This window comes from Elephantulus edwardii, unplaced genomic scaffold (assembly GCF_000299155.1).
Source record: "Elephantulus edwardii isolate Elephantulus edwardi_28Jun2011 unplaced genomic scaffold, EleEdw1.0 scaffold00076, whole genome shotgun sequence".
In the NCBI taxonomy this organism is placed as follows: domain Eukaryota; kingdom Metazoa; phylum Chordata; class Mammalia; order Macroscelidea; family Macroscelididae; genus Elephantulus; species Elephantulus edwardii.
Window position 1 is genome coordinate 14,041,993 of NW_006399826.1, and position 26,553 is coordinate 14,068,545.

The 26,553-nt window shown below is 46.2% G+C and overlaps 1 protein-coding gene across 1 annotated transcript in view; it reads left to right on the forward strand.

The window, feature by feature from the left end:
• The window catches only part of SETBP1 (SET binding protein 1), a 463,997-nt gene that overhangs the window by 317,554 nt on the left and 119,890 nt on the right, over positions 1-26,553 (forward strand). The window contains exon 4 of the mRNA XM_006889235.1: positions 4,285-7,744. Within this exon, the coding sequence (XP_006889297.1) occupies positions 4,285-7,744 (3,460 nt within the window). The remainder of the gene's footprint in view (positions 1-4,284; positions 7,745-26,553) is intronic.

Here is a 26,553-nt window from a genome sequence, read left to right on the forward strand (position 1 = left end):
AGCCATTGATTCTCTGAGCAAGGAGGGGAGAGGGAGCCACCCCTCCCCTCTCGTGTCTTGCCCCAGCATAGAGCCTCTTTACCATGTGTCCATCTCTTTATGGAGTAAGTGTTCAGTTCTCAGTGAAGGACATATTGGAACTGACAGCATTACCACTGTGTATATAATATGTCATGGCTGACAGATGAAGAAATGGGATTTTGTGAAATGCAACGGAATATAGCCATCAGCCCAGGCTGGAGGAGAGCCTTGTTCTCCGGAGCCCTGAGAAAGAGCTTCTCAGTCAGCTCTGCCCCTGCTCTGCAGCCCGTCTGAGTGAAGGGTTGAAAGCACCATTTCCCCCCATTACTCCTGATCCTTTGTTGTGCCTCCCTTTTGTCCACGCTGCCCTTTGATTGAGGCACTCTCCCAGCAGGGCAAATTGCAGCTGAAATGGTCTGAACAATGGGATCAGGCAGTGATCCAGATGGAGGGACAGGGAACTGGCATGCTTAACTGCATTACTTTCAGCTGGTCGACCCTGGTGTAAGTGAGCAGGCCCCACCTTGCGTTTGCCAGAGCAAAGCCCACCCCCTGACAGTCACATGGTCTCCCCTGAAGGCAGAATTAATTGAAAAGTGAAACAACCAGAGATGGTGGAGAACTAATAGAGCAAATTGTATTGAAGAAGAGTTACCTTACCTGGGCCTTCAGCCTGAAATATGTGGGCAGGATTGTTTTGTCCAACATCTAATGGGTTTCAGTGTTCTAACTTCATTATGAGTCATTACCAAGCAAACGACTGGTGGGGTGTTGTGTTTTCTGTGTAGTCACATATTTTGACCTGGTACTGGGCACCTCACCCATCCATCTATCCTCCCATTCGTTTACTCTTTGAATGCACATTTCCTAAGAATGCAACGAAAGCTTGGGCCTGTCATAGGGAGCTCTGGTGTCCTACGGGTAAGGAGTTGTGCTGCCATCCCAAAAGTTTTCTTAATTTTCATGTGGATATTTACAGGTTTAGCTTGAGATATCAACATCCTAACACTTAAACAAGGGGGGAAACAGCCAACCGAAACCCAAACCCAGTATTGAAAATAGGATTTCCCAGAGTTGGAGAGACAGAAAATAATGCAAAGGATTCCAGGAACTAGTGCAGAGGAAGCCCTGCTTTCATCACTACACTGAATTCTACCTCCGAGGATCTGCCGTCTATCGTTCAACTCTTAGTAAGGATTGTAAGAAATGGTTTTGATAAAGTGTAAACTCTAGAGTTTCAATGGCAAATCGAAATAGATATGATAGACAGACAGAGGCATGGACAGAGGGACAAACAGCAAGGCAAACTTACTGTAAGCAAAGAGATACCAGATGGTTGTTTGATTGATTGATACGTAGAGAGAGGTACAGGAAGTTGGATAAGTAGCCAGATAGATTGATAAGCAGACTTAGAAACAGGTAGACAACAAAGGCCTTACAAAAAAAAAAGGCATTACAGATGAAAAGTTCCTAAATCCAGTGAGGCAATTATCTTCTACCACTGAGCAGGGATACTATTGAACCCTTCCTTCAGTTTATTAATATTTTCCCCTCTGAAACAAATCTTAGATTAATGTCTCTTATAAGTTTGATCTTATGTGTGTGAAATAATAAGCTTTAAGGAATACCTCTTTGTTCTAGGAACATGGCTTACAATCCATATGGAACAATGTACTGTCTCTAATAAAAATGTTTTCATTAACTTAAAATGATGGGTTCACCTGCCAGTTCCCTTTGTGGCATTATAGACACCGATCCTCATTCCACACCTGTGCCAGGCTCCACCTTCCCTCACCGAAGAGTCAGTCTTAAGGGAAGGTGCTGAAATCTGCAGACATTTCTCTAGAATAAATTTAAAGGAAGAAACAGCTGAGGAAGTTCAGAGAGGTGACCTTGAATGACAATGACCTTTTTATCCTCCATGTATTTTCAGGGGACTCAGGGTTCCTTTGAGAATGTTCAAGATTTCCTCAAAACAGCATATCCCGTCAACTGCCAAAAGAACAAAGAGATAATGTCTTGGAGAAAATTAAACCAGAGGGTTCTTTAGAGGAAAGGATGGAGAAGTTTCATCTCGCATACATTGGGCGTGTTATTAGGAAAGGCAGGCCTTGGAAAAAGACATCATGCTTTGAAATGGTGGAGGGTCAGCAGAAAAGAGGAAGACCCTTAATGAGATGGATTGACATAGTGACGACAGCAATGGGCCCATGTGTGTCAGAGATGCTGAAGATGGCACGAGAGAGGACAGGGTGCAGCTCTGTTTTTCATAGGGTCACTGTGAGTCATACTCACCTCGACAGCACCTAACAACAAGGTTACTGTGGAAGGACCAACAACACCTAACAACAACAGAGTTACTGTGGAAGAACCCCTGTTGACATAGTAGATTAAGTGTTGGGCACTTAAATTTTTTTAATTCAAATCCACTAGTCACTTGAAGGGAGAAAGAGGATACAGCTTCTCTCTGTTGAGATTTACAGCCTCAGAGACCCAGTGCTGTTTCAACCAGGAGTTTGGAATTCACTTGGTACCTGGGTGCTGTGCTCTCTAGAAGGATTACTTATATAGAGTTCTAAGCAAGGGGTTACTTATTTAGAGTTCTAAGCCAGGGGTCTTTGGTGGCTTAGTGGTGAAGAATTGAGCTGCCAGTGCAAAAATTGTTGTTATTGTTATTGTTACGTGCCATCGAGTCACTTGCGACTCATTGCGATCCTATGTACAAGAGCCCTAAACACCGTTCTATCCTGTGCCATCCTCAGCATCTCAAACACACTCATTCCCACCACCCCACTCACAGAATCGATCCATCTCATCGAGGGTCTTCCTCTCCTGCGCCGTCCCTCCACTCTCCCAAACATGATGTCCCTCTCTAAGGACCAGTCTCTCTTTGCAATATGCCCTAAGTATGTCAGGCGAAGCTTCAGAATCCTGACTCCAAGGAGCATTCTGGCTTCACTCTCTCTAGAACAAACCTGTTTGTTCTCCTAGCAGTCCATGGTATATTCAGTACTCTTCTCCAGCACCACAGATCAAAGGCATCAATTCTCTTTCTATCATCCCTAGTCACTGTCCAACTCTCTGATGCATAGCACGTAATTGCGAAGAATATAGCCTGGATCAGGTGCACCTTAGTCTCCAGCCTGATGTTGTTGCTCTTCAGTACTCTTGAGAGGTCCCTCACAGCTGACTTTCCCAATGCAATTTGTCTCTTGATTTCCTGGCTGCTGTTACCAAGAGTGTTGACTGTGGAACCAAGTAAACTAAAACTGTTAACTATCTCAATCTCTTCACCATCCATACTGATGCTGCCAATTGGCCCAGTGGTGAGAATCTTTGTTTTCTTGATGTTTAGCTTCAATCCGTGTTGAAGGCTGCAGTCCTTGAGCTTCTGCAGCAAGAGCTTCAGGTCCTCCTGATATATGGTTCAAATTCACCAGCTGCTCCTGTGTGATTTATTGCCTCAGAAAATCCACTGGAGGGTCAGCTCTGACTTGGTTCTGACTCACGTATACAGTAACAACCTCTGAACATGGCAATACCTTATGGACACCCAAAGATGTGACAGTTCAGGAGATTTCTGTGCTCTTTCTTTGACTTTTCCCCATGCTTTTGGCTGACCCACTTTCCCTGCATACAGTCTTCATGTTCCTCACCTTATTTCCTGTCCTTTTGGTATTTTATTTGCATCATTGAGCTAGGACACTTGTGAATCTTGAGATCTTAGACTCTAGGGTAAAATGCAAGTTGAAATGAACTGGAAGGGGGGGGGAGCAAGAGAAAGATAGGGGTACTGGAGAGAAGAGGCAGCCTGGGTTCAACAAACGAGCCCTGGGGGTCAGACAGTCCCCCTTCTCTCCTGGGCTCTGCCGTCTTGTGCAGGACTCTTAATTCGTCCAGCTTCGGTTCCCTCATTTGTAAGCTACAACCACAGGACTCGGTGACCTTTAGAGCTCTTCTTTCTTCAAAATTGTTCTTATTCTGAAAGTGCATTACGCCGAGATAGGTCAAGTGTCCTGTTTTTTAAAGGAGAAGGGGGGAAAAAAAGTGTAATTAAAGCATCCTTAGTAATGCTCAAAATGAGTGCACTGTACTTTTTTCTAAACCACTTCAATTGAGAAAGCCTTGATAAAGCACTCTAGAATTAAAGGTAGCTGATAATCGTTATTTGTTTCTAACTTCCAAATAATTAAGCCTGTTGACATTCAATTTTAAATCATTCTAACTTGCTCATCTTTGTCTCCCCCTCCCACCTTTCTGTAGGCTTATGAGCGGCCACAGAAACATCCACCTCTCCACTATGACCCAGCGCTCCCGCAGGACTTCACCGGTGACACCTTAAAACCAAAGCACCAGCAAAAAAGCAGCAGCCAGAACCATGTGGACTGGTCCACCCCCGCTGACGGTGGACCCACCACCCAGAATTGCTTCATCAGTTCCGACTCTGGCAGAGAAACCGCAAGCACCAGCAAGATCCCAGCTCTTGAGCCCGTGGCTTCCTTTGCCAAGTCCCAGGGGAAGAAGGGCAGTGGGGGGAGCGCATGGAGTCAGCTGTCCAGTAACAGCAAAGACCTGCTCCTGGGAGGTGTAGCTCCCTCCCCGAGCAACCACAGCTCACCAGCCCCAGCCAGCAACTCTGCCGAGTTGAGTGGGCTTCAGCCCTTGGTGGATCAAGAGGGAGGAGGTGCAAAGGAACCCCCAGAACCTCCTGTTATCAGCAGCAAGAAAAAGTCCAGTAAGAAGGATGTGATCAGTCAAAGCATGCCAAGCGCCGACCTGGATTGGGTCAAGAATGCCCAGAAAGCATTTGACAACCCAGAAGGGAAACGGGAAGGCTTCTCTGTAGATAATGCCCCAGAGGCGTCACCAGCCAGGCAGGGTGGGACTTCTGTCAGTAATCCCGAAAATGACACCAGTCATGTCCGGATTACTATCCCCATCAAGGCACCCTCTTTGGACCCCCTGAGCCATAAGAGGAAAAAGAGACAGTCCATTAAAGCAGTGGTAGAAAAGATCCTCCCCGACAAGGCCTTGGCTGCTGGAATCCCCATGAGCAGCGAAGTAGTAAGCAGGATACTTGCCAGTCCTGACGGAAGTAAGAAGGACCCTCGCGTCCCCAAGTTGAGTAAAATGATCGAGACTGAGTCCCCCTCAGTTGGCCTCGACACTGGTGGAAATGCCGAGAAAGTCATCCCAGGAGGGGTTCCCAAGCAGCGGAAGCCACCCATGGTCCTGGCCCCGTCCGGGTGCACGGATCACTCGCCGTCGAGAAAGCTGCCAGAAATCCAGCATCCAAAGTTTGCGGCCAAGCGGAGGTGGACGTGCAGCAAGCCCAAAGCCGCCAGTATGCTCCGGGAGGCGGTCATGGCCACCTCCGACAAACTGATGGTGGAGCCCCCGTCTGCCTACCCCATCACCCCCTCCAGCCCTCTGTACACTAACACAGACAGTCTAACTGTGATCACGCCGGTCAAGAAGAAACGGGGGCGCCCGAAGAAGCAGCCTCTGCTCACCGTGGAGACGATCCACGAGGGGACATCCACCAGCCCGGTGAGTCCCATCAGCAGGGAGTTTCCTGGCACCAAGAAGAGGAAGAGGCGGCGCAATTTGGCCAAGTTGGCCCAGCTGGTGCCCGGCGAGGACAAGCCCATGAGCGAGATGAAATTTCACAAGAAGGTGGGAAAGCTCGGCGTGTTGGATAAGAAGACCATCAAAACGATCAATAAGATGAAGACACTCAAGAGGAAAAATATCCTGAACCAGATCTTGTCCTGTTCCAGCAGCGTGGCTCTGAAGGCGAAGGCGCCCCCTGAGACCAGCCCCGCGGCCACTGCCATCGAGAGCAAACTGGGAAAGCAGATTAACGTCAGCAAGAGGGGCACCATCTACATCGGCAAAAAGAGGGGCAGGAAGCCCAGGGCGGAGCTGCCACCCCCATCTGAAGAACCCAAAACAGCCATCAAGCACCCCAGGCCTGTTTCCAGCCAGCCGGACGCTCCACCCGTGCCTTCCAGCTTCCAGTCCCTTGTGGCATCTTCACCAGCAGCTATGCACCCACTCGCCCCCCAGCTCGGTGGGTCCAATGGCAACCTGAGCCCCGCCAGCACTGAAACCAATTTTTCCGAGTTGAAAACTATGCCAAATCTCCAGCCCATCAGTGCTCTTCCTACCAAAACCCAGAAGGGAATCCACAGCGGAACCTGGAAGCTGTCTCCACCCCGGCTGATGGCCAACTCCCCATCCCACCTCTGCGAGATTGGCTCCCTGAAGGAGATAACGCTGTCCCCGGTGAGCGAGTCCCACAGCGAGGAGACCATCCCGAGCGACAGTGGCATCGGGACGGACAACAACAGCACGTCCGATCAGGCTGAGAAGAGCTCGGAGTCCCGGCGGAGGTACTCGTTTGATTTCTGCACGCTGGACAACCCGGAGGCCATCCCGTCCGACACCAGCACAAAGAACCGGCATGGCCACCGGCAGAAGCATCTCATTGTGGACAACTTCCTGGCCCACGAGAGCCTCAAGAAGCCAAAGCACAAGCGGAAGCGGAAGAGCCTGCAGAATCGCGACGACCTCCAGTTCCTGGCCGACCTGGAAGAGCTCATCACCAAGTTCCAGGTGTTCAGGATCTCCCACCGGAGCTACACCTTCTACCACGAGAACCCGTATCCCAGCATTTTCCGGATCAACTTTGACCACTACTACCCGGTGCCATATATCCAGTATGACCCGTTGCTCTATCTTCGGAGGACTTCAGACTTGAAGTCAAAGAAGAAGCGGGGTAGGCCTGCAAAAACCAATGACACCATGACAAAGGTGCCTTTTTTACAAGGGTTCAGCTACCCTATCCCCAGTGGGAGTTACTATGCACCCTATGGAATGCCTTACACATCAATGCCTATGATGAACCTCGGTTACTACGGTCAGTACCCAGCCCCCTTGTACCTGTCGCACACGCTGGGAGCGGCGTCCCCGTTCATGAGGCCCACAGTGCCACCACCTCAGTTCCACACGGGCTCCCACATGAAGATGTCCGGGGCGGCTAAGCATAAAGCGAAGCATGGAGTCCACCTCCAGGGACCCGTGGCCATGGGCCTCGGCGACATGCAGACGTCCCTGAATCCGCCCAAGGTGGGCAGCGCCGGCCTCGCCAGCGGCCGGCTCCACAAGAGGAAACACAAACACAAGCATAAGCACAAGGAAGACCGGATCCTGGGGCCCCACGACAACCTGAGCGGCCTCTTTGCAGGCAAAGCCGCAGGCTTCCCCAGCCACCTCCTGAGCGAGCGGCTGAGTGGGGCAGACAAGGAGCTCCCGCTGGTGAGCGAGAAGAGCAAGCATAAGGAGAAGCAGAAATACCAGCACAGCGAGGCCAGTCACAAAGCATCGAAAACCAACTTTGAGGTGGACACCCTGTCAACACTGTCTCTCTCGGATGCCCAGCACTGGACGCAGGCCAAGGACAAAGTGGACTTGAGTGGAGAGCCCACAGAGCCCTGCACAAAGCGGTACTCTGGTGGCAGCGGGGACGGTGGCAGTACAAGATCCGAGAGCCTGGATGTGTTCAGTGAAATGAACACTTCGAGTGACAAGTTGGACAGTGACCTGAGCGGGAGTAAAAGGAGGAGCTATGAAGGCTTTGGGACGTACAGGGAAAAGGAGCTCCAGGCCTTCAAGATGAACCGCAAAGAGAGAAGTTCTTTCGAGTCCTCCGTGTCTCCAGGTAAGACCTGCTTGCTCCTCACACTTGGACTGTCTTGTCAATTCATTGTTGAGAGTTACACGTCAGAGGCCACATTGCGTCCATTAGTCTGCAAAGAGCTAGTAGGAGTCAAGTGGAAACTGGTCTCCGGGCCCGTTTTCATTGGCCACACATTGTGTTGATTGTTCACTTGATATTTGCCATCTGTCTTCCTTTATGGGGCCACTGGCTGTGAAACTGTAGCTGCAGATATTGCCCTGGTAACTGCCCAGACTGTAAGCATACTGAAAGCAGTTAGTCTTTTATCAGATACTACTCTTAGCTCTTACTTTGACATGATGTTGTAGTTTCCTAGTTGAGTAAGACCTCTAAGAAAACCCACTAGGAATAGCAGCAAGATCCAAGAAAGCCAGAGCTGGAAGGGAGTGAATATCTGGCTTATGTGATATGCTGACTACAAAGCTAGGCACCCTCGATGGGGGCTTTAGTAGGCCATTGGCATGTGATGACCAACATCTCCTCAACTTTTAACTTGTAAGAGGCCACATTGTCCTCTCTTTGTCCAAATTTTCAGAGTGTGTGTGTGTGTGTGTCTGTGTCTGTGTCTATCTGTCTGAGAGTCTCCATGTTCTAGCTTTTCTTGTGTCTGACTTTCAATCATTTTGTTCAAAATCCTTTCGCTTTCATCTTCTTATTTGACCTTCAGCCATAAGAGGTGGGAACAAATAGGCAGCATGATAATGTCCTAGACAAAAGAGAACTGAGTCTGACACCCAACTCTATCCTTAACCTATCTGTTAGTTGAGGGGTTGGGCCAGACCTTTTTACTTGGATATAACATGTTTCTGTTTATATCCCTGTCACGTCTTTACTCTCCGCCCCCCCATTTTTTTAAATAACACTCTTCTTGCAATCCAAAAAGACAGGTGTTTCCATTCCTATTTTGTAGGTCAGAGTTCTGAGTCTCAATGCAATCAAGAAACTTGGCTAGCTTCAGAAAGCTACCACTTTTGACTCTAAGCCCAGGGCCTTCCCCATTGCATTATAGTGAGTCTTCACATGGCTCTTGATTGACGCCAAGGCTTGAAGGCAGGAGCTGTTCTCCACCCCAGAGCTCTTCTGTTCCACTACCACTCTTACCCTTGGAATCACATCCATCCTCCTTTTATGTGCCTTTCTCTAAGGCTTCTGCAGCACGCTGATTATGTGATGATTGCAGAAAGGACTCATTAAGGAGAGTAGACCTCTCTTTACTCAACCTTAACCAATGAAGAGGGATTCCTTATGGCTTAACCTTTTCTGAATACCAGCATGGAAATATATAGACATAGATCGACATTTCACTTATGCCCTTACCAAAATTCAACTCACTGAAGATTTTTGCCGCTGTTTTCTGCCCATCTTGTAAGACTTTTTTTTTTTACCCAACATTTTAATGACTCATACTTGTTGGTGGCTTCTATTTCTGTATGAGTTATGTCCAGTGTCCCTGCACATCTTGTTGACTGTCTTACCACAGCAGACCAGATTCACTTCCTTTCCACTTCTTCAAAGCCTTTGTCTCTCCTTGTTTATATTACAAAATGCCCCCTCTGTATTTCTGAACCCCAAAGCATGAGGAGGAAAAAAAAGACTAATCAGCAGTTGGAACACAGTGGTCAGAACTGGCATAGTATTAGGGATTTCAGATGCTAACCCAGAAATTGGCAGTATTAAACCTCCCCCATACCACTCCTCCACTCCATAGAAGAAAAATGAGGCAATCTACTTCCATAAAGACTCACCACCTTAGAAACCTCATGGACCATTCTATCCTGTCCTACAGGGGTGCTGTTGGTCAGAATCTACTTGATGGCAAAAGGTTCAGTGGGTCAGAGTTTGCCAAAATTTCCCTAAGTAACTCATGTAATTGGCTTCAAAGAGTACTAAGCCTCATAAAATGTGGGGGGAAAGTAAGGTGTGGTTTCTGGAAGCCCTACAGTTTGGGGGCAGTTTTATCTGAGTGGAGGCATCTATTTCAGCTGGATAATTCTGAGGGTTATGATTGGAAGTAAGTTACTGCCCTTCCCGTAACCTTTCTCCTCTCCTCACTCTCCACTCTGGATCCATTCCCTTGGCATCTGAACGTCCTCCTCTTCTCTAAAATAGATAAGGCACAAATAGAGATGTCATCGCTGGCCTGTTGAGGACCAGATTTAGGAGCTGAATCAAGACGGGGCTCTGAGCTCTCTCTAGGATCAGTGCTGATGAAAGGCGCCATGTGAATGTAAGTCATTACTATTATGAGAAGAGAAATTAGGGAGCCCATTTAGCAATAGTAGCACTTGTACACCCCATTTCCTCTTTCTCGCTTGGAAAACCATTCATTCTCCATTCCCCTGGCCCAGCGCATGGCTACAGTCTGGTCTTATGAGCCTTCTTACAACATAGCTACCCTCTCCGTACACAGGCTTCTTTTGTTTGCCTGTTTGTTTGTTTGTTGTAGAAGGTAGTAACTCATTTAACCTACTTGTTAAATGTATAGTGGTTTTGTTATGTGCTATCTAGTCAGGACTGACCCGCAGCTGAACCTCCAGCAGGTTTTTAGGAGCAGTAAATCACACAGGAAGAGATTGCCCATTTCCTGCCACGGAGTAGCTGGTGGATTTGGACTATATGCCTTTGGATTGGCTTCTTACTTCTAGGCCACCAGAGCTCCCCTGTTAAATGTATACTGGTTACTAAGTATTTATAAAAAGCTGGCACAGGACCAAAGATGGATAAATAGTGGTTGTTAGTGTCCATTAAAGTAGATGCCAATTCATGACAACCACGCAAATAACAGAAAAAAAAAGAGTGTCTGGTCCTGTGCTATTTTCATGGTCTTTAGCATGGTCAAGTCCATAGATGTGGCCACTGTGCATTTTGAATTCTTTCCAAACTAGGAGGTTCCTCTTTTGGCACTGTGTTGAGCACCATTCTGTGGCAATGGATAAGGCTTTCGTGGAATAACTTTCAAAAAGTGAATTATTGGGTCTTTCTTCCTAGTTTCTCTTAGTCTAGAAGCTTTGTCAAAATCTGGCTGTAATGCGTGAACCAGCTTTGTATTTGACACACAGGTGGCATAGTGTTCAGCATCATAGCAACACATAAGCCACATAATTTGACCAACTGACAGGCAGGTGGTGGAGATACATGTGGGAAGATGAAATCCATGGCCTGTCTGAAATGAAAGATGCCTGTCAGTCACCATTGAGCCTCTCTCCACCAGGAATCACCGTCTCTCACACACTGACAGGCAGCAGATTGCCATGAGAGCAAACCTACCAGGGATAGCAACCCCCAGGCAGTCTGATACCAATGTGCCCTGCAAGTCACGTTCCCATAAGGCAGCAGAAGAGGACCTGAGAGCGACTCATATTCTTTCTGTTCAAACCACTTGGAAAAAGCCTTTGTATGCTTTGAACTAAAATTACTTAGGACACTTCTTACCTCCTGTCTCTTGCTGTCACGGTTCCCATCAGTTGATGGAAGGACAGTAAGTGGAGTAAATCTGCATGTGCTACCTCCAAGTTCAGGGCAATTATTAGTCAAGGTCGCCATCCTGCATCCCCAACTGTCAAGGGCTTTCCTCATGATGAATGGATGCTGAGAATTAATCCTGAGCTTACTTCCTGGATATCAGAACCCTGCCGGGTAGGTAACGGGATCCCCCTGGTGCGTGTCAGACTCCTCCTCTCCTTGTGGCTTCATCTTGCCCTTTGCCAGCTTCTCTTATCAGCACCGCAGGGCACTGTGGGAAGCCGTCTCTGCTGTCACTCACTAGCAGGAAGTGGAGGCCTCAGCCAAAAATAATACAAAAACCTCGTCCAAGCAGCCATCCAGATGAGGGAATTAGCCACATGGGCGAAATGTCACAAAAACTATACAAAAGAAACATGTGTGAGGAAAGTTTTCTAAAAATGGAATAGAAGGAAGACGACGACTCAGGGGAGGAGAAGGTTAAGACCAGGGGAAAAAAGAAAGAGTGAAAAATGGCAAGCTGATGAAATGTAGTCAGTTTAACCTTAATCCAAGCTGCGTTCTGGGTCATCCTGTGGGAGGAAATGGAAGATTAATTACCCTGATGGCTGCTGTGTGGTTTAGCAGCACCAAGAGTACCTGCCTCAGTCTTGTCTCTACTCCATAGCTAGGCGATGCCTACATCTTTTTCATTCTATTTTTCTAAGGAAAACAGATGATAAAGTGCCGGACTGATGTTTTAGAGCTCTCAAAGTCTTCATTTAATCCATGGAATTTGCACACACACATGAGGGATCATGCACATGCACACACACAGAGAACAACACTTCCCCATGCTGTTGGGCACATTGGCCAAAGGATTAGTTTATTCAGTGCTGTTTCAACACACATCAGTCTGTGTATTAACTGTGTGACTCATCCTTCATCTCTGGCTCCTTCTATTTCACTTAGCCGTTTGAGCTCACCTTTTTGGGTCTTTTTTGGGGGTTTTTTCTTGTTTTGGGAGGGTTTTGTTTTTTATAAAAGAACTCCTTATTCCTAACTCCTTCAGCAAATTACTTGGCTCCTTGAGCCGTCTGACACCCCATCAACATCTCAGAGACAAATAGGTAAGAGCACTCATATGACCAATTGTATGGGGAGAGAGAGCTGGCATACTCTTAGAGTCAGAATTAAAAGAATCTTAACAACGTAAGATAAATACCTCATTTTGCTGATGAGCGCACTGAGGCTTAAGAAAGACAAGTGGTTCTTCCAATGATACATGTCTAATTGGCTGTGGAGCTTAGATGGGGACGTTTGAAAACAGGAACAAAAGGAAAAGTATTAAAAAAAATACCCAGAAAGGTGAGTCATGGGAGAGATGTTAAGCTACATGTTTTCTTTTGTTGTGAGCTGCTGTAAAAGGTAAGCATCTCGCTGGCAATAATTTGGTTTCCAGGCTATCCCCGGGGACCCGTGTTTGGGACTGGGAACGATCTTTGTGGGCTTTGATGGAAGTCATTTTTTCCTCTTTCCTGTCTTAACAATTGCACATGGTTGTTTTATTGAGCCTCCCCAGGTTCCTCCTCAGGTTTCCTTTTGGAAACCAGGAATTAATCAAATTAAATGTTGTGACCCATAACTTTCTGGCAATGCGGGGGTGGGGGGAAAGCCACAAAACCCTTACTTCGTCTCACAGCCTCTCTTTGCTACACTGGAGTCAGAAAGGGAACAATTCTGCCTTTGGATCATGAAGTCCCTGAGCCGTTTATCTGTCACAAAGTTGGCAAACATTCCCCTCTGCTTTCTTAGAAGGTTTTATTTAGGTCTCTGTCGAGTTGGAGAATCGTGCAGATCCACAGGGGTGGATGCAGAGAAGTTGCAAGGTAGAAAGCTCTAACTTTGGTGCAACATGGAGCCTTCCTTGCTAGATGAAGCGTGATGTACCTTCCAAAGGCTGGTGTGATGCTGGGCAGAGATAAGGAAGATGCCTTTGGAAGGAGCCTCCAGGAAACCACGCCCTCACGCTCTACAGGAACAAGTGATACGGCCAGATTCTCAGTAGGGTTATGCCATAGGCTGGGCCCGTATAACACTTACTACAAATTGACGGATTTGTGGGAATGTTAATGAAGACAAATATGCAATCATTGTTTAGTTAACCCTTATTGTAAAGCACGAGGGCTTTGGTGGCTTCTCCCCCTGGCATACTGGCACTTCATGATTGATCATGCAGTTGACTATGTGAGAGCCTCAAAAATGTCGTGCCTTGGGTATCAGCTGTGCCACTGTAATGTAGGAATGAGTATCAAGGTTACAATCAGCTTCACTAAATGGATATTTCAGAGAACGTTTGCTGTGTTCAAGGTATTATGAACCAGCACCTGATGGCAGATCTTCTCGAGCACTGTATTGTTTTGTGCAATAAAATATATACACAGGCTCGGGGAGCTCTGGTGGCCTAGTGGCAAGAAGCTGCACTGCAATCCCAGAGGCGCAAGGTTCAAATCCACCAGATGCTCTGCCGGGAAAGGAGGGACAATCTCGTCCTGTACCAGTCGGATCCGATTTGATGGCGCGCACACACACACACACACACACACACACACACATAATAATAATAATAATAAAATTTAAAAAATATGTATACACAGACTCATGATGAACTTACCCTTTCAAAACTAATTGTCTTTCAGCACTTAGCACTGTGCCAGCAGCAGGTAGGGAGACCAGAGGCAAAGAGGAGATGAGGAAGAGCTTCCTACTACAAGCTCCTTAGCTCCCTATCCTCAACTGAGAAGGAACTAAGCAAGCATGTGCAGGCACAGCCAGAGGAGCGAGGCAGACCAGATTCCATACATCCTCAACCAGAGGCCACGGCAGGAGTTAGAACGGTCCAGAATCGGGAGGAGTCTCTGTCCTCAGTGCAAGATGGCTGGGCCTGAACTCTGGAGAGTAAATCTGAAGACTTGAGTGTAATAGGAGCCTAGATGACGGTGGGAAGATGGGTATATATTGAGGATACAGGAGGCACCTGGATATATTGAGATTAGGCTTCGAGTCAGGAATGAATAGCTGCTCTGCAGAAGCCATGGAAGGGTAGACGTATCAGTACTGAGAGAGTGATGTCAAGGGCGCTTGGCCTTGGCCTGGATGTTGAGTGAGATGATCCTCAAAGACCTAAGCCAGTCAACAGATAAGAGATGGGTACTTTCAGATATATAGATATATAAGGACATTATGCTTGGGAAATGGCGGGACAGAGCAGGAGAGGAAGACCCCGGAATGAGAAGGATTGACATAATAACTGCAGTAATGGAGGTAGGTGTGTCAGAGACAGATTGGCTCAGGATAGGACAGGATTCAGAGCTATTGTGCACAGTGTCACTATGAGTTGCAAGTGACTTGACGGCACATAGCAGCAACAACATATCAGGGAGATAATGAGCGGAAGTTCACGCATATAATGACAGGTGCTAAAACTCATCCTATTGGGGAGAGCCCTCAGCTCATTGCCATGGTGTCAGACCTGACTCATAGATGACACTCCATTTCAGTTTCTGAGGCTATAAACCACACAGGAAGAAATCACCATTGTTTCTGGTGACAAGCTGCTGGTGAATTCGAACTACCAGAGAGGTGGGCTCTACCACCTCAGCGTAATGAATTGTTCTAAGAGCACATTGATATTGTTTTTAGCCCCGTTGTTGTGTACCATCAAGCCAGAACAGACCCTTAGCTGATCCTCCAGCAGGTTTTCAGAGTCCGTAAATTGCATGGGAGGAGATGGCTCAGCCTTCTCCCGTGGAGGGAGCAGTTGGTGGATTTGAACCACGTGCCTTTGGGATTGCAGTGCAGCTTCTTACCGCTAGGCCACCTATTACATAAGAATTCAGAACAAATTGGGTTTTGTTTGGCTGGGGTTTTTTTTCTCCAAAAGAGGAATGCGGAGAGTCTACCAGACAGTCGAGTGGGCATGTCCCATGGACCACCCTGCCTGTGCAATTCTCCTGTTCCTGAGTGGAGGCGCTGGGAGAAGTGAAGAGGCTGTGAGTCTGTAAGATTAGGGGTTCACCTTGCTTGCACAATCCAGGACACAGGAAGATAAAGGGTTCTCTCCCCTTCAATCTGAGCAGGGGCTTCTGCTTCTCAAAGCACATTTTCTTGCTTTCATTTGATCTTCAAAACCCAGTTGGGTGGGAGCATTGATGTTTTCCCATCTGACTGGCAAGAAATTAAAAACCCAGAAGGGCAACACCTTTGCCCTGAGTCACTGAGCCAGTTTTGCACAGAGCCAGTACTGGATCCCAGGGTCCCTGACTGTTTGCACCCTCAGCTTGTCTTCCTAATGTTTTGTAAGAGTTTGACAAGGCTCTTAGATTGCCTCAGCCTCTGAGATTTCCCAAGAGAACCCTTGCCAGTGAGCTAAATAATGGAGTCCAGAATAATAGGCAACCTGGACTTTGCTAAAAATAGTCATTTGTTTTGATTTTTCTATAAAGGGAGCCCTTTGAGGCCACAGTTAGTCAGGCCCGTGATGCGAGGGGAGACTGTGCTCAGACCCTTCTTCTTTCCCTGGAGAAGAGACCATGGAAGTAACGTTCCAGAGAATCACCAAGTGGGCGTGAAGGGAGAACAGTGACGCTCTTACTCAGGAAATCACACAAAACTAAGACTCATACATACTGCAGTTGTAATGTTTCATTCTCATTTTCGTTTGTATGAGTTTATCGAGAGCCCACTAGTTCTCTATACAACACTGTGGACATATTTTGTTTCCTCACATTGCCTAAAACAATCTTGGAAGCAGGAGTGGCATCCACTTCTGACATGGTTTGCCTCCAGAAACTCTATGAACGGTGCTCAAGCCTTTCATTTATAGGGTCACTGTGAGTTGTCTACGACTCCTAACAACAACAAGAACAACACATTGCCTACGATCCTCTTAATGTAACCTTCAGTTCTTTTTTGCTCTAGGGTTCCCATTTTCATGCATCCTTTCCTGTTCCTCCCTCACTTAGGTGCTTTGTTTTGGGACAAACCTAGCCCCCTTTGGACTCCTATAGTTGAGAGATTGAAATGCACTCCTCCCTGATGTGATTATTCACTTTGTAGGCTGTTCTCTTGCTTGGCTGAAAGTTATTCCCCAGAAGTATGTCCCGTTCAGGCTTGACGCGAGTTGAAGATCCACCAGTTTCCATCAGAGCAGTAGCCAGTCTGGCCATTTTTAGGACTTTTCATTTTGCGCTCCATGGTTTGGCTTATCTCTGTCGCAGAACTTCTGCTGTAATCCTGATCAAGGCGGCTGGTTGTGGCGGTGGACACCCTCAGATTATTCTGGCTCAGGTGGTGGGGGCTACAGTTGATGTGGTCCTTTAGTGATTCCTTGAGTCCATGATTTTCCACTCTCCCCTTTTCCCTGAGTGAGAGAGACCAATACTTAACATCTGACGTGGCTCCTTGCACGTTTCTAAGACCCCAGTTGCTACTCACCGCAGTAGGACACAGAACATTGTGAACTTGGTTATGCCAGTTGTCCTAGATGTCCCCTGAGACTATGGTTCTAAATCCCCAAGCCCAGTGACTCATTCCTGGGAGGTGTTTTGTTTTGGCTAAAAAGTTTCAGAAGTTTTATAGGTATTTTGGGTTTTTGTTTTAAGATCAAGTTTTACCCATTAGAAGAGTACATTACATATCCAGTAGTAAACGTACAGAGACATGTACCTTGACAATAATATGTTGCTGTTGTTGTTATGTGCCACAGAGTCACTTGTGACCCATAGTGACCCTATGTACAGTAGCTCTGAACCCTAATCTATCCTGAGCCAAACTTACCGTCTCTGACACCCTTACCCCATTACAACAGTCACTGAGTCCGTTCATCTCTTCAAGGATCTTCCTCTCTTGCGCTGTCACTCCACCCTCCCAAGCATGACATCCCTCTCTAAAGACTGCTCCTTCCTTACAGCATGCTCTAAGTATGTCAGACAAAGCGTCAAAATCTTTGCCTCCAAAGAGCAGCCTGGTTTTACCCTGTCTAGGATGAACTAGAGACAGCACAGGAGAGGAAGATCCGCGATGAGATGGATCGACTCTGTGAGTGGAGTGGTGGCAATGAGTGTGTTTGAGACGGCGAGGTTGGCACAGGATAGAATGGCATTTAGGACTCTTGTACATAGGGTCGCTATGAGTTGCAAATGACTCGATGGCACATAACAACACAACAACAGGATGAACTTGTTTGTTCTTCTAGCAGTCCATGGTATATTCAATACTCTTTTCCAACACCACAGCTCAAAGGCATCAATTCTCCTTCTATCATCCCTAGTCATTATCCAGTTTTCTGATGCATAGCAAGTAATTGTGTAGACCACGGCCTGGATCAGGCGCATTTTAGTCTCCAGACTAAGAACTTCTGAAAAGAATGGAATAGAGGATCATGACACAAGCCGTGAGTTTGGGGACTAATAATTGGAAAGTGCAGGAAGTTGCTGGAGACCCATCCCATTTTGAATATCAGCCCAAACTGAACAAAGGGGTGAAAGTACTTGTTTCTGAATGACTTTGTCCTGCCTTATATTCCGAGGAAGAAAAGTAGCCAAGAAGTTTCTCTTAGAGGATTGACGTCTTTGTGCTATTGATTCTATTTTTTATTTAATTCATTTATTCAGATGACTCAACTAGAACACGTATCAGATGCCAGTTTTGCAGCTATAAGTATGTAAAGGACACCTTGCCATCCCTCAACAAGAGTGTCACCGTCCCACAAGTCTGCATCAGCATATTTCCTACTAAATATTGAGTCTCATTGCGGCCAAAACAAACAATAAAAACAGCAAATGTGAATTCTACCTCCTTAAGCATAGCAAATTTCTTTTGGAGTAACTGTCATCTTAAAGATATATCTGCTAGTGGGAAACACTTAAAGAAATTAGGAAAGGCCATATAAAGAAAATCTCTTACAGTCTCATCACTCAGAAATCATCACAGTGTCCTAATTGTTGTTTGTTGTTATGTGCCGTCGAGTCGCTAGGGACTCATAGTGACCCTATGTACAACAGCCCTAAACTCTGCTCTGTCCTGTGCCAATCGCACTGTCCCAGAAATAATCGTACTGATGGTTCTCCAGCTCATGGAATCCCTCACCTTGCTCCCATTCCCCGCCTACTTGTCCTCTTCCTTCCCCACTGATCTAGACAGACCCTTCTTCTTGTCTCTCCCCACCACCACTTTTATTGGATGGACTTTATCAGGTTTCTCCTGGAATTGATAGCGATAGCCTTCCCTCCCATGTCCTATGTCACTGTCCAAATGGAGAATTACATTTAACAAGCAGTGTGGCAGCACTTGGGTCTGAGAGCCACCCAGAGGCCCGGCTTCTCTTATTAACAAGTATCTCTGCAATAGTTCGAGTATCCAGTCAGCAGTTAGTCAGGGCTGAAGACAGTGGCCAAAGTGGCCCCAAGAGTCTGAGCACTGAGTGTATCTTCTCAGATAAGAACTTGACAAGGAGAGATGCAATGAATGCATGTTTCAAAGCTTGCCGTCTGCAGCTTCACCCAAGTGTATTTAAAATGCAGCCAGCCAGCCAGTGTGTATTTCAAATGCCAGTCCCACTTTCCACACACACATATACACTCTTCCCAGAATGGATGAGTTAATAACTACTGCAATTGTGATGTTGCTATCACTCATATTTGCAGAGAATATTTGAAATGGTAGGATCCAGCTATTAAATTTTGGCTCTGATACAAAGAACTGCATTGTACTTGCTTGTTTATTTCCTGGTGTATCTATGGATGTTGCTAAGGTGAGTGTATAAAGCCAGTAGTTCCCATTTCAAAAAAACAGTGCTCCTACTTGTTCTCCCTCCCACCCCTCCTCCACCAGTGCGTGCGTATGTCTGCGTGCCCTGAGCTGGACATTTGCACAGAACATTGGCCAAATGAGAAGACCTACTCTTCTTGCTTAGATTTCCTTAGTGCAGCAAGGATCACAAAATCCCTGAATAGCGGAAATACCTGTTCTGTTCAGCTTACTGTGCTATTTTCTAGTTCCAACTGATACAGGCTCTAACAGAGAGAAGGTTGTCCCAAAGGCTCTTGGTAGAAATTGTCCCTCCCTGTGTCTTCTATGATGCTGTCAACCCCTGAAGGCAGCCACACCATGATTCATTCGAGTGAGTGCCCCGACAGGACATACTAACTGGAAACGTCACTGGGACCCCAGACTCACGTCATGTGTGTGCAGTGACCTCCGACCAGGCCAAGACTGGACTTCCGGGTTTAGAGAAGTGTCACAGCCCCTCTCCTGGGGCAACATTCTGTGAATGTACTGGGGGGAGGGGGAGAAGACACAACGACAACCAAACCAATAAACCTCAAATTCATTACCGTCAAGTCAGAACCAAATATAGCTGTCCCTCCATTGAGTTTTCAGACTATAAATTTCACAGGAGGAGATTGCTCTTTTTTTCCCTTCATAGCCTCTGGTGGGTTCAAATTGTTATAGAGGCATCCATAGGTAAATGAATATTTGATACCTGACTGTTGTTATGTGTACCATAGAGTTGTAAACAACTCATAGCTGACCCTTCAGTGGGTTTTCAGAAGCAGTTAATCACACGGGAGGAGACTGTCCATCCTTCTCCTGCAGAGCAGCTGGTGGCCTCGAAATGCATGCCTTTGGGTTTGCAGTGCAGCTTCTTGCCTCTAGGCCACCTATAACCCTAATAATTTCTTCTGCATCAAATCCAAAATTCTTTATCTATTTCTTAAAATATCCTCCATTATCTCCCTTCACAGGCTTCACCTTGTTGTCTGCTCATTCTAGGCATAGTCCTTGACTCTGAGTTCTTCCAAATTCCCTGTCCTACTGAAACCATCCTTAGCTGGGTCTCCAGTCACCGCCTTGCCTCCTTCCTGTAGGGCGACTTCTCCAAATGTTACTATACTGTCTTTGAGCCACTCTTGGCCTCTTCTACTTCTCTGATAGAATGCTGGTACCTTCAGATTAAGTTCAGCACTTGTTGTTGCTGTTGCTGTTGTTGTTGTTGTTAGGTGCCATCGAGTAAAGTACTACTCGACCTATGAACGACAAATGTGGCCCCTGTCCTATCCTGTGCCATCCTCCCACTCTGTGATACTCTCGAGCACACTGCTGCAGTCTCTGTGTCATTCCTGGTTGAGGGTCTGCCTCACCTTCACTGTCCTTCCACCTTTCCAACCATGATATCCTTCTCCAAGGAAAAGCCTTCTCTAGCAACATGGCGAAAGTATGTGAAACACAGCTTCACCATCCTTGCCTCCCAGGATCACTCTGGCTACACCTTCTCCAGGACAGGTCTGTTCATTCTTTGTGCAGCCTGTAAGATAGTCTGTAGTCTTCCCCAATGCCATAACTCAACACGTGCTATTTATAGATGGTCTTGCATTGCTTATTTTCATTTTAGATAAGGAAGTCTTGACTAATACAAATAAAATATTAGTTGCGAGGTGGGGCAGGATTGTACCCTCAGCTTTCCATTCCTCTTATATGACACTTCAGACGGTGTCACAAGCAGACGTTAATAAACTGACTGAGCTGCCCCTCGAAGCTTGCTGGGGGCTCCAGGCACACGCTTTGAGAACCACTTGCTTAAAACAAAATCCAGGACCTTCTGAGGTGGCGGGGTAGAGCAAAACTAAACACACAACAAAAGTGCAGGAGTCAGCTCCTCTAAGATGCAGATGTGGATGCAGACTTCTCCACTGGGCAGTAATGTGACCTGGGGCCGCACCGTCTCTCCAATTGTCCTTTCGCTCATCTACAGAATGAGGCTAGTAATAGCTACCTTGCCGAGCTCAGAAAAGCCAAATAAAAGTAGAATACACCCGAGAGCATCCCGCACCCCACTTACCGCGTGGTCGTTAATAATGCTTATTTCGCTTCCACTTTGGATAATATATTCCAACCCAGAAAATACAAGATAGCAGATTGCTTCAGAAGTCTTTCTCTCTTGTCAGCAGCAGGCTTTCCTCCCCAATTACGCCCTTACTGGGGTGAACCCTAAATCCTTTTCTGAGCATGTGGAGGGGGAGCAGGCATCAGCAGGGGCTCAGATGTGCTTGATGAAAAAGATAAGGTGGCCGGATTAGAGAGTTAGGGTTGATAAGAAATACACATTTCATCCAGAGATAACAGAGTGCTCACTGCGAAGGCATCATCTGCAGAACCGGGAGGTTCTTTTAAAAGGAGTGGCAATTCTACTGCCCTGGCATCGGGTCTGTTGGAGCACGCGTGTAGACACTGGTCAGTCGCACCTGCTTGTAGACTCGTTTATCTACTGGTCCCAGCTGGAGAAATGCAGAGATTGGAAAATGACATGGGAACTAGTTTCCTTTGGCTGCTGTAGCAAATTATTGCAGGCTTAGCCACTCTAAAACTCACAAATTTATCATCTCAGGTGCTAGAACCTGTGTCTGGGCCGACTTGACGAGTCCTCTGCTCAGGCTCCCACTTGGTCTCAAAATCCAGGTTTGTGTTCCTTACTGAAGGCTCTGATGAAGAGTCTCTCACAAACACATTCAAGTTACAAGACACATTCAGATCTGTGTGGTGGTGGGGCTTCCAATACAGTGCTTTGCGCATGGGGTCCTCCTGTGTGTCAGAGCTAAACTATTCCCATAGAGCTTTCAGGAGCTAATTGTTCAGAATTAGATCACCAAACCTTTCAATGCCACCTTTGTGTGGACTCAAACCTGCAGCCCTTTGGTTAGTAGCCAAGCACTTAACTGCACCACTTAGAAACTAGGTCGTACAAAGTAAAGTCCGTATTCCCTCTCTGGCCCTCAGCCGGGGGCCAATCTTTACTCCCCGAAGTTCCTTAATTCTTTCCACATGGGCCCCTTCCTCAGTGATGAGGCAAAGCTCCCTGACTTTGCCTTGTCTCTCTTCCCTCTGATGCCTAGCACCACCTCACCATCTCTCAGCACCTCAACCCAGTGGACATCCTGTGATTCTCTGAATATACGGACCCTTGGCTTCTGTGCATTCTGGTTTGAGATCTGGTAGATGAAAAAAAATCTATCTTACAAGTAAACCTAGAAAGTGTAGTAAGAATCAACAGTACAACCACATATCTCCAAACTAGAATAAAGAACTAAGGAAATCGTTCATGTTTAGACTGGGGTGGCCTAAGATTGATGCCTGGAGGAGGGATGTTATACCTGAACCTTCAAGAATCTACTGGATTTGGGTAAGTGGAGACAGAGAGGAAGAGCTTTTAAGAAACTATATGTAGAGTTCAAATCCACCAGGCACTCTGTGGAAGAAGTTGGGCAGTCTCCTCCCATGCATTTCCCTGCTCTGAAAGCCCACTGGAGGTTAAGCTGTGAGTCGGTTCCAACTTGATGGCACATAACAACTCATTCTATAAGCCTTCCTTTTATTCACTCATCAAATAAGTTTATCGGTGCACGTGGAGTTGGTGCACATTATTTGCAGAATCCATATTCTTGAATTCTTCCACTCAGTACTTCCTTGGTTATTGATGGACATGCACAGAGAGGAAGAAAAAAAACATAAACCAACCAAACAACAACCCAGCTGAATAGAACAAGGTTGACTTGATACTTAGTAATTCATTGTTTTCAGGGACTTTATAGAAAATGTTGTTGTTGTTGTTGTTGTTGTTGTTGTTAGGTGGCGTCGAGTCGTAGATGACTCATAGCGACCCTATGAATGAAAAGCCTGAGCACTGTTCGTACATAGAGTTTCTGGAGACAAACCATTTCAGAAGTGGATGCCGCTCCTACTTCCAGGCTTGTTTTAGTTGGGAAGCTCCAGCCAACACTGTCCACCATGGGTGCCCATTACCACGATTGGCACATCACTGTCACAGTCTTCAGCATCACAGCAACTACGAGTTACCTCTGTACAGCAACACACAGACCAGTGCTATACCACCTAGAAGAATGTTTGACAAGAAAACAATTTGAACCCGGCCCGAGGGCTGCAAATGAAAATCACCCACCTTCAGCTTGGTAGCATAACTTTCTATCCACTAGGCCAATGTAGCTCTATGCCATCGTTGTTATTGTTGTTAGGTGCCATCAAGTCGTAGATGACTCATAGCAACTATAACAAGAATCTAGTGTTTGTTTATAAGTGTGTGTGTGTGTGTGTGTGTGTGTGTGTGTGTGTGTGTTTGACTGAATAACTCCTGAGACTAGAAGACCAAGAAAGAAAAATAAGGCTCCTATAGCAGATAATTTAGTAAAAGATACAGAGAGGGAAGAAACCAAATACTCAGTAATAAAACATTGTTGTTATTGTTGAACCATCAAGTCAGAACCAACCCATAGCTGACCCACAGCGGGTTTTCAGAGGCAGTTAAGCATGCTGGAAGAGATTGCACATAAAGCAGGGTACGTTTTAGAAAAACAAAGTATGTGGCTATTAGGCATAGCCCGCTTTCCATGAATGATGAGTACACATGGAGAGGCCGCAACAGGGCACAGTCTGATTAGAGAGCTCTGATGCCAAGTTGTGGTAGTGGTGGTGGTGGTGGTGGTGGTGTACCGTCAAATAGGAACTGACTTGTAGCTGACCTTCCAATGCGTTTTCAAGAAGCAGTAAATAGCACAGGAGGAGACTGCCCATCTTCTTTCCACAGAGCAGCTGGTGGATTTGAAACATGTACCTTTGGGATGGTGGCCCGACTCCTTACCACGGGGCCACCAGAACCCCCTTGGAAGCCAAATGGCAGGTTTCAGGTAGAAGCTGCTGACACGGGGAAATCAGTATGGTTAGACTAATGGCATAGTGATCAAGATATCTCAGGATATGTCTAAGCAGCCCTGGGAAAAGCATGATTAAGGACTCAGTTCAAGTTCAACAGCTGCCCAGCAATTTCCTCCCACAAAGATTATAGCCAAGAAAGGCCTGAGGGAGTTCCACTTTGCCACAGTTGGTTCAAAGACACCTAATAACAATTTGACCTGACTTGACTTGACCGTTTAGGTACTTCAAGGCCATCTTGCAATGTGCTACTTGACTGAAATGCTTAGCAGATCTTTTCTTCTGAAGTAGACCATGGTGGCTTTGAACGAATCCCTTTCTCACTGGTTATATCCTCACAAATACTAGCTGTATTCTCTGGAAGTGCTTTGGGGAGGGAAGCCAGCAACTCGGAGCTCAACTCAGAGCCCAGAAGTGGCTGATGGGCTGGGAGAAAGTAGCTCTGAACATTCATTGAATTCAAGTATTGCCCACTCATTATTTGTTTTTTAGGGAGTCTTCTTTTGTGTGAAGAAGAAGATAATTTCCTTGCTTGGATTTCTACATGGCCTGGCTCTGTGGTGGGGTCAGGGGTCAGGCAGCTCTCTCTGCCAGCTCACTTCATGAGGAACTCTGTGGTATTTTCATGAAATACCAACCACAGTAATTCAAGTAATCACAAAAGCCTGTGCTTGTTCTTTATGTCCACCAAAATATTTTTGCTAATTAAAAAAAAAATCAGAAGTTTAGAAATAGAGTTAAAAAGTGACCCTCTGTATCTGTCAATTATTTGGGATGTGAGGAGAGGAGAGTGGAAATGCTACCTTCTTCCCAATTTTTTCCTTCAGTTAAATGTTCCTCCTGAATGGAGAAAATTGTACAAAAAGCCTGAGGAGTTGTAAACTCTGACATAAGGGAGGATTTGTGTTTCCTTGCTACTAAAGAGAAGAAGAAACCCTCATTTATGTCTAAACTTGAAGAACGCGGTGCCCCTTCCAACCCACAAACCGTTGGCAGCATCTGAACTCTACACAGACTGTTCTTTTTAAGCATTTTTTTCTTCTCCTAAATTTTTTCCTGTGAAGTTATAAATCCCAGCATTTAGAGATTTTTTTTAAAAAAAGAAATTCAAGTTAAGTATGGGCTTCATTTCTTCTGACCCCGTGGTCGAGAGATGGTCCCAGAAAACAAGGATACTCAGCTGACCAGGGGAGCCTTAGCTTGACTCGGTTCTGAAATCCCGTCTTGCCCTCCCTTCACCAAGTATCTGCTTTGTGGAGCTGTGATTTATTAGCTGTGTTTTCAGAGGAAGTCTTCCCAAGCCCTCGCCATAGCCCCTCGTTTGTAAGATGAAATGATTCTCCCGATCAGTCCCTACTTTGTTCTTCCTGGTCTTCTGTTTCTGGCTGCCGCCTGAATCTGCCTACACAGTACTCCCTGTGGGCATTGTGGCAGCCAGAGGGTCCCTGAGCTTTAGCTGTAGATGCACCTGGAGAAATACCAACTAATGTCCAGTCTAGGGTGAATACACAAGCCTTGACTTTCACTCATGCCTAAGCAGCCACTGTAGCTGGTTGGTTTGCACTTTGGAATGTTGTTGTTGTTTGCTGTCCACCATTGAGTGGCCTCCCGCTGCCATGGTGATCTCAGGCATGTTGATTTTCATGACTGACATTTTTTGAGTGGTTTGCCAGACCTTTCTTCCTACTCTTTGGGAACTCCCCTGAAACCTGTTCAACACTGTGGCATTAAGCAGTCTTCATTGACAACTAGACAGGGACAGTGCTTGGAGTCCATTGGCCAACAAGTGAGGCTGAGTCTCCTGCATGGAAGATGGCAATTCTATCACAGATTTTCATTAATCTTTCTCTACCTCTCCCTGTCTTTTCCTTTCTTTAGTAGGATTGTGCCGATCGTCCCCATATTTGTTTATCACCTTTTCCTCCACTTATCTTAATACTGACACAGTAACTGGGGTAATAGGAGTAGGTGTGTAAGTCAGTGAGGTTGGCTCAGGATAGGGCAAGCTACAATAACAACAACAACATCTATTTACTGATTTTTACTCTCCTTTCTTTTCCATCCATGCTAACCATCCAAGAATAATTCTAATTGTTTATAAGCCTTTTCTTAGCTTTTTATCACAGTGGTTTTATACTAGTGCTTTTGTGATTGACATGTTTTACTTAGCATAATGCCCTCTACTAATTGCATTCATGTTAGACTGTTTCATTAATTCTTTGGGTTTTTGTTGTTTGTTGTTTTTGTCTTTTTCTTTAATGTTGACTAGTCCTCTCCTAGTTATGATAGTCCTATTCGTTGCTTACTTTGCCTCTGAGAGCTGCACACTGAATAGATGACAGAAGAAGAATTGACACTCTTGAGTTGTGGTGCTGGAGAAGACTACTGAACATACCACGGACTACTTAAAAAACACTCACATGTGTCCTAGAGAGGGTGAGACAAGGAGGCAAGGATTTTGATGTTCTGTCTCATATACGTTGGGCATATCAACAGGAGGGACCTGTCTTGGAGGAGAACGTTATGCTTGGAAGGATAGAGGGTCAGAGCAGAAGAGGAAGACCCCG